The sequence below is a fragment of the Myotis lucifugus genome, unplaced genomic scaffold (genome assembly GCF_000147115.1).
Source record: "Myotis lucifugus unplaced genomic scaffold, Myoluc2.0 scaffold_771, whole genome shotgun sequence".
NCBI classification, from domain to species: Eukaryota; Metazoa; Chordata; class Mammalia; order Chiroptera; family Vespertilionidae; genus Myotis; species Myotis lucifugus.
The window spans coordinates 135,273-143,238 of NW_005871819.1; the positions used below are offsets into that span (position 1 = coordinate 135,273).

A 7,966-nucleotide genomic window follows, 5' to 3' on the forward strand; every position below is an offset into this window, starting at 1 on the left:
GGGCACGTACCTCTGTTGCGGGGTCCTCCCTGGCCCGAGCCCTGGTCGGGGTGCATGCAGGAGGCAACCAATCGGTATGTTTCTCTCACATCGATATTTCTGTCTTCCCCTTGCTCTCTAAAAATCAATGGAAAAATATCGAGTTAAGGATTAAAAAATAATATAAAATAAAATAAATTCATTGGACATACAGTTATTGAGCATCTGCTGTGTGTCAGGGCCTGCACTGGTCACTGGGGACACAGCACTCACCAAGCCAGGCCTGGTGCCTCTCGTGGGAGGCAGCAGCAGTTCTCAAAGTGTGGCCCCAAGCCCTTCAGGCTCAAGTTGGAGCACTACTGCTAGACAGCAAAATATTGAGCAAACTTTTAAAAACTGCCAAGGGCCAGAGAGCAAATATGTTTCACTTTCGGCTCTGAGGGCCAGACAGGTCTCAACATTCAACTCTGCCATAACGCAAAAGCACCCAGACAGTACAACGAGATGGCTGTGTTCCAATAAAACATTATGGCTACTGAAATTTGAATTTCGTATAATTTTCATGTGAAACAAAATATTCTTCTTGAGCTTTTTTAACTATTTAAAAATTACACAAAAGCTGGAAAAGGCTGCATTTGGCCTGTAAGCTATAGTCTGCATACAAGGGCATTGCAAGGGAGGTTATGATTGAGGGTCCAGAATCAGAGTGCCTGGGTTCAAATCCTAAGTCTCCCACTTACCAGCTGTGTGACCTTGGGCAATTGACTTCATCACTCTGAGCCTGATCTGTAAAATGGATCTAATAACAGGATGGTTGTGAGGATTATATGATACTAATAGCATTGGCCAGGTAGTTCAGTTGGTTAGAGTGCCATCCGGATACGCCAAGGTTGTGGGTTCAAACCCCGGTCCAGAACATATACAAGAATCAATGAATGCATAAATAAGTGGAAAAACAAATCGATGTCTCGCTCAAATCAAAAATAAAAATGCTAAGAATGGCACTTGTATACAGCTCTTAAATGTGTTGGACACTGTTCTAACACTTTATGTTCTGAAACCTTGGACAAATTTCTCAATTTCTCTGGGTTTTCTCATCTGCTCTTGTAAGCATTTGACTTAATTATTACAGTGTAATGGTGCCAGGCAGTGTTCCAAAAGCTGGGGACACAGCAAAGGACACAAAAGACAAAAGCCCCTCCCATCACGGCACTGAAATCCAAGTGAGGGAGACCGATGGAAATAGATAAGCAAATACATGTCTGGTGGTGATGGCAGTATTACAGAATAAAGCAGGATATATGGATTGAGGTTAGAGGGTACTATTTGGGTTAGGAAGTTGAGGGAGGTTCTGGGATGACGTTTGAGCAAAGAGCTGAAACTGTGAAGGATCCACTCCATTCCGGTCTCCTTGCTATTACTTGAATATCCCACCCATGAGGTGGGAACATGCATGGCATATTCAAGTAATAGCAAGCAGTCTGGAGTGGAGACTACTGGGGAAGTAGTGGAGAGTATAGCAATGGTCTGTAAGGTGATGGGGACATCAATATTAAACTGAATGAAATAAACCACATATAGCTCTTAGACTAGAGTTTGGCTCATAAGGGACGTGGAGCAGTGGCTCCCAGGAGCCCACCTGATTAGCCTCTGCCCCTTGCAAACGTCAGATCTCACAACTGTGTGTTGGATGAGTAAGTGAAAGGACATGTCAGAAACCCTCAGCCCCTTAAGGGCAGACCTGGGGGTGTCTTGGTCCCTGCTGTGTACACAGACCCCCCAGCTCAGGACAGTGTCCAGGGGAGGGGCTCAGGGAGCATTTGTTGACTGGTTGTCAGTCTCTCCATCAGTGTCAATGTGGGCCCTTTAGGGTCCACACTCCTGGATACGTGCTTGTCTGTGAGTCAGGACTGGCAAACACGCATTCAGCAAACATTCCTGCAGCGCCTCCTCTGTGCCAAGGACATGGCCGTGACCAGGACAGCCCTAGCTGTCCTCACGGGGCTCAGTTCAGTGGAGAATGACTTGTCCCCAGTGATGACCCATAGTGGATAGGGCTGGAATGTGGGACCCCAGGGAGCTGGGGGGGAGAGGAGGCGGCGCTTAGAGGAAGTGGTCAGGGAGGGCTTCCTAGAGGAGACATTGGAGCTGCAACCTGGAGGATGCACAGGGTAAGGTAAAGAGCATTGTGCCTGGAAAAGTTTCCCAGGTAAGGGAAGAGCATTCGCTACAGCCAGGAGAGCATGGCAAGTTAAAGCAAGAAAGATGAAACTACAGAGGTTAAGAAGTCCCCCCCCACCCCAGTCTGGCTCACCAGTTAGGACCCTGGGCACTTCTCCCAAGGATACTAGGGAGCCATGTAGGTTCTAAGCAGGGGATGGGCAGGGTCAGATTTGTGCTTTAGTTAAGTTCTTTGGTGCCCTGGCTGGTTGTTCACTGGTTAGAGCATTGGCCCACGGACCAAAGGGTCGCCGGTTTGATTCCTGGTCAAGGGCATGCATGTACCTTGGTTGCTGGTTCAATCCCTGGCCCCGGTCAGGGCGCCTGCAGGAGGCAACCAGTCAATGTGTCTCTTTCACATTGATGTTTCTCTCTCTCTCTACCCCTCCTCCCTCCCTTCCACTCTCTCTCTAAAAGATCAATGGAAAAAATATCCCTGGGTGAGGATTGAAAAAGAAAAAGTTCTCTGGCTACTGGATGGTGGTGAATGGGAAGGGCAGGACATCAGGGAGAAGGCTGGGTGAGAAGCCAAGAGGCAAGAAGGATTCTGAACCAGGTGGTGTCAGTGGAACTGGTGACTCCTGATTGTGGGGTAAAGCTGATGGTCTTTGCCAAAGGCTGGAGTGTGCGGCTGTGGGAGGAGGGTCAGGGAAGATGAGGCCAGTGAGTCCAGGTGGCCACACCCCCTGGGCTCCTAAGCTTTCTCCTAGGACACGGGGAGCCATGGAATGGTGTGCAGAGTACGAAAGGGAGTGGAGTGGGCCGTGGCTGCCTGAGGGTGGAAAAGCCTGCAGTCCTGCGTGCATGTGTGCGCACCTGCGTGCACATGTGTACACATGGGGCTCTGAGCACACCAGCATCTCCCCTGACATGGTGGATCCCCTGCCTGGCTCTGCAGGGCGGAGTGGAGGTGAGGCCTCCGGGAAGGCCCTCAGCCCCAGGCCTCCTCTCCCTGTGGTGTTGATGAGACCACCCCGATTTGTAAATCTGGGAATGTGGGTTCCAATCCCTCTGAGTGCAGGGAGGCCCAGAGGCCTGTCTCCTCACCTATGAAGTGGGTAAATAGCCCCAGCACCCGCTGTGGGGAAGGCCCACGGGCCATGCACTAAGAGCTTGGTTGGGTCCTTGCGCTGGCAGCCCTGGAGACACCCCAACAACTCTATAATTGGGCACCACCTGAGTGAGGGTTCACCCCATACCCCTGCTGCAACCTGGGGAGGCAAGCTTGTAAGTCCAGAGAAGGGAGGTCACGTGTCCAGGGCCCAGGACTGCTGCATGCGGAAGCTGGTGGAAATGGATCAGGCGGTGAGTGTTTGCTCATGAGGCAGGCCTGGCTCCTGTCCTGCCTGGTGGCATGAGGCCCGAAAACAGTATGGGCACGGGCAAGGCGCTGAGCCTCAGCCGGCCAGACGCCGTCTCATGGGCAAGAACATAGGTGCAGCGAGGTCACAGCAAGCAGCTTCCCCATCTGTGAAATGGGAGTTATGGAAGCCCCATCAGAGGACTGCTGAGAGGAGGAGGGTGAGAAAGGGGCCTGGCCCAGAGGGCCACTGTCCCCACTTTACCGAGTCTTTCAACCTGCAGGGTCTCCTTCCCAGACCTGGGAGAGCCACCCATACCTGCTCTCTGCCGTGACAGAGGAAGGAAGGCACAAGGGGGGGTTGTTGAGTTTAAGTTAAACACCCACATGAATTTATTAAATTCAGACTGTGTTAAAGGGTGGCGGTCTGGGAGGAGGGGGCTGGTCAGGGGACGAGGGACAAGATGATGGATGGCCGCGGGCATCCCACAGAGGGGCCCTGGCCTCTCCCCTGCCTGGCCCACCCCCTCAGCAGTGCCGCATCGGCTTCACCATGATTCCCAATGGTGCTGGGCTGGCGGGGCAAGATGGCTAAAACACAGGAACAGACAGACAGACGGCGCCTCCACAAACCACGTGCCCTGGCCTGCCCAGCCCCCACACCATGCACTGGGCCCTGGCCCAAAAGGGGTCTCCTGCCGCCCCGGCCCAATCTGTCCAGGGAGAGGGCAATAGGGAGGGGAGGCGAGGGGCCTGGGTCGGCAGGGGCGGTGTCACCAGGAGCCGAGCAGACGACGATGACCAGGAACAGTTAATCCCTTTTCTTGTCCTCTGCCGGTTTTGGAGGGACTTCCTGGGGCTCGGTGGTGGAGCTGGCCCCCTGGGTGGGCTTGGCAGGCATGGGCGTAGAGGCCTCCTCCCCGGCGGCGGCGGTGATTGTGGCAGGGTCAGGAGTGGGTGGGGGTGAGAGGGCCCCTGTGGCGGTTGGGGCCTCGGCCACGGGGGCAGTTGCTGTCGGTGCCTCACCACTCATGCCAAACTCATTCACCCGTGTGGGGCGACGCGGTAGATCCACCGTTGGGAGAGGTAGATGAAGAAGACCACATCTAGAGGTGGTGTGATGAGGGCAGTGTGAGGGGAAGGGGCCCAACTGGCCTACTGTCAGGGGGCTGGGGGTCCTGCAAAGATTGGGCCTCAGATTGAGCCCCCAGGCCGGGAACAGGGCACATCCCTTAGCCCAGGCCCCGAGTCCTGCCTGTGCCTCCCGAGGTGCAGTGGGAGCCTCCCGCCAGCCCGCCCGCCTGCCCGCCCAACCAGGCTCACCGTCCCGCAGGCAGCCGATCCGGTACATAACAGGCATCTTGATCACAAAGGCGAACAGGTCATCGATGAAGGTGTTGAGGGCCTTGTAGGTGAGCATGCGCCAGGGCAGGTGGGCCACAGACTTGAGCTTGTAGTTGATGAAGAGCTGGGGTGTCATGGTGATAAAGCCTATGGTGGTGGTAAGGGGACACCCGTGAGCAGAGGACAGGGCATCCTAATCCTGGACCTCTCTGACCTCACTTCCGGCCTCCCTCCCGTCACTTACTCTACTCCGGCCACAATGGCCTGCTTGCTGCTTCCAGTCCCCCAGGCACAGGCTACTTTAGGGCCCTTGGATGGCTCCCTCCTTTGGCATCTTTCATCTCCTGAGAGAGGTCTCCCTGACCAACTAATGTGCACCCTCACCTTGACCTCCCCAGTACCCATCACGTGCTGAGTCGCCTGTCCACTTGTTTACTGTGTGGGTTCCCCTGAGGATGAGGACCTAAATGCACCTGACCTCCAGGAAGCCTCCCTGACCCCAGACCCGGCCAGGCTTCCCTTCGAGGCTCCCCGTATGCCACCCCTGCCCACCCTGGGTTGTCCCTGTCTGGGGATGAGTGTGCCTCCCCCACAGGCCTGCTCACCGAAGGTCAGCAGGAAGCCGTAGAGCATGCTGAGCACCCAGGAGTACCAGCCCTTGTGCTCCAGGTACAGAAGGCTGTAGACCGCGTAGCAGCCCAGGAGTGGGAAGAGGATCCACGACAGGTACCGAAATGCCATCTGTGGGGCACAGGGTGGGGTTGGAACCCCACTTCTCGGGCCACACCTGGCACCCCTGCCTCACCCACCCACACCTGGTCTGGCCGGCCAGCCTAGGGGAATTTCCAGGTGGCTCTGGGAACTTTGGATTCAGACAGGAAGTATACATGGCAGGTGGTGACGCTAGAGGGTGTGACACAGGCCATGAAGTGTAGACGCGTCAGTTAGGGGGCAGATGCCTTGTCTCCCTCCGCCACCCCGACAACTGCCCATCCCCCGGGCCCCCAGGAGCGTGTGGTGCTTGGAAACCCTAGAGGATACTCACATCATCGTACACTTTGGTCGAGGACTCGATGTACGTGGACTTGTCTTTGAAGGTTGGGCGGGGGAAGAGTCCTGCCACCTTGTGCTCCCGGTCCAGCTTCGGGCAGGGAGGGAGGCCGTGGTCAGCTGCCGTTCCCCCTGCCGGCTCTAGTCCCTGCCCTTCCCCACTGTTCCCAGTTCCCCTGCCCCACATGTGACCTGAAAAATCCCCTGGTGCGAAAATCCCCTTGGCCCTGGGAGTGCAGCCGGCACTGGGAAACACCCGGGGCCAGCTCCAGGGTCTGGCTGACCGAACAGTCCCCCTCCCAACCCCTGGCAGCCCCCAAAACAGCACGGCCGCCCAGCCTTACCCGGACATCCATGACCTTGGTGATCTTCCAGAGGTCAATGAGGACCCCGATGAAGACGCTGACCTGGACCACGAAGTTGGTCTCGTTGTCCAGGATGTAGAGGAGGACCACGAAAGACTGGAAAACTCCGAAGAAGACGGAGCGCACGGACAGGCCCTCCAGGGACTGCCGGCTGTTCCAGAACTGGATATCTGTGCACGGGAGTTAGGGGGAAGCCAGGAAGTTGAGCCGAGTCCTTCCCGCAGCTCCCTCAGGCCCCACTCTCCTCGGACCCCAGGGGAGGTGCTGGGTCACCAAGGGGGAGGGGTGCACAGGACCCCCTCCCATAAAGAGCCTCTGCTTCTCAGGTGCCACCTGAGCACTGGACAGGCAGGACCTCTGCAGCCCTCACGTCTGACACCGGCCCCCAGAACGCAGTCCCTCGACTGGTGACAGTGACTGCTGCCAGGTCCCAAGTGCTCACCACGTCCAGGTGCTAAGGGCTGGTCAGAGAAGCCACTTCCCTGTGGCCTCACAGCCTGGCCTGGCAGCATCTGGCCTGAAGCTGGGTCTTTGTGACACAGACCTGGGCTGTCCACCCTGATGCCAGGCGCCTCCCTGGTTGGGAAGACCTGGGACACGTGCTTCAAAGCCATCTCCTCCAGCCCACTGCCCTGAAACTGCGAGGGAAGTGGCCCACAGCCACCTGGGTACACACAAGGGCCCCGTGCTCAGGTCTCCAATCAGCTCCTTCTGATGCTGCTCCTGGACCCAGCCCGCAGGGCCCAGGTCAGCCCTCTCTGAGCCCTGGCCATCCACCTGCCGAACTGCACTGGGATAACAGCACTGGTCGATCCCGCCTGTATTGAGTGTTTAAGACCCGCAGCCACAGGAGGCCACCACCACATGCCTGCTTTACAGAGGCAGCCAGCCGTGGTCACACAGGGCCGGCTTTTCTGAGCCCTGGCCATCCACCTGCTCTGGTTCTGATTCTGGAGCTCCAACACACTCGGCAGGCTCCTCCATCCCCCATCAGACCCTGAGATTAAAAGGGAAATTCACAGAAACCCCCCAATCCTGACCAGGGAGAATGGGTCTGGAGACGGGGTTCTGGTGGGGGTGAAGGGATCCAGGTCCTGTCCTAGGCCAGGGAGGCAACAAACAGGGGCTGTAAAGCTGCACTCACCCAGGGCCCATTCCTGCCGTGTGACCTTGGGCGAATGACCACCCACTCTGAGCCTACGTTTCTCATCAGGAAGAGGGACCCCAGTCGACCCAGCTCCCAGTGAGCAGGAATGTTGGTGAGCTGGCACCTGCCCAGGCACAGGAATATTCCACAGGCTACGGCCGAGACCCCCTACCAGTGGTTGGCACTTACTGCTCAGTTCTGATGTTATCATCTTCAAAATGTAACTCTTAATCTTGGCAATATTGTCTTAATAATAATACTATTTATTACTATTGCCCCTTCCAGAGCGGGCTTCCTTCAGATTGTGGGTCTCTAGGAAAGGAAGAAGTGGCCGGCAGGGCCTAGGGGATGAAAGTGGGTGCTGGAGCCGGCTGCCTGGGTCCAAATCCTGGCTCTGCCAATTGGGAGCTGTGTGACTGCAGGCAAGTTACCTAACCTCCCTGAGCCTCTGCTTCATCGTAAGCACGGAGGTAACAACAGGCTTCCTCATGGGGCTGTGGCTGAGGACTCAATGAACGAACTAATGAGGGCACTCAGAACAGCGCCTGCCCCATGGCCAGC

General features: G+C 56.4%; 2 protein-coding genes across 2 annotated transcripts in view; both read right to left on the reverse strand.

The window, feature by feature from the left end:
• Window positions 1–56, reverse strand: part of RELB (RELB proto-oncogene, NF-kB subunit) — a 34,473-nt gene extending 34,417 nt beyond the window's left edge. Inside the window, exon 1 of the mRNA XM_006106137.2 lies at window positions 11–56. Within this exon, the coding sequence (XP_006106199.1) occupies window positions 11–56 (46 nt within the window). The remainder of the gene's footprint in view (window positions 1–10) is intronic.
• Window positions 57–3,863: 3,807 nt separating this feature from the next.
• Window positions 3,864–7,966, reverse strand: part of CLPTM1 (CLPTM1, transmembrane protein) — a 30,353-nt gene continuing 26,250 nt past the window's right edge. The window contains 6 exon segments of the mRNA XM_006106133.3: window positions 3,864–4,558; window positions 4,561–4,605; window positions 4,823–4,990; window positions 5,449–5,584; window positions 5,889–5,984; window positions 6,238–6,428. Of these exon segments, the coding sequence (XP_006106195.1) occupies window positions 4,311–4,558; window positions 4,561–4,605; window positions 4,823–4,990; window positions 5,449–5,584; window positions 5,889–5,984; window positions 6,238–6,428 (884 nt within the window). The 3' untranslated portion in view covers window positions 3,864–4,310.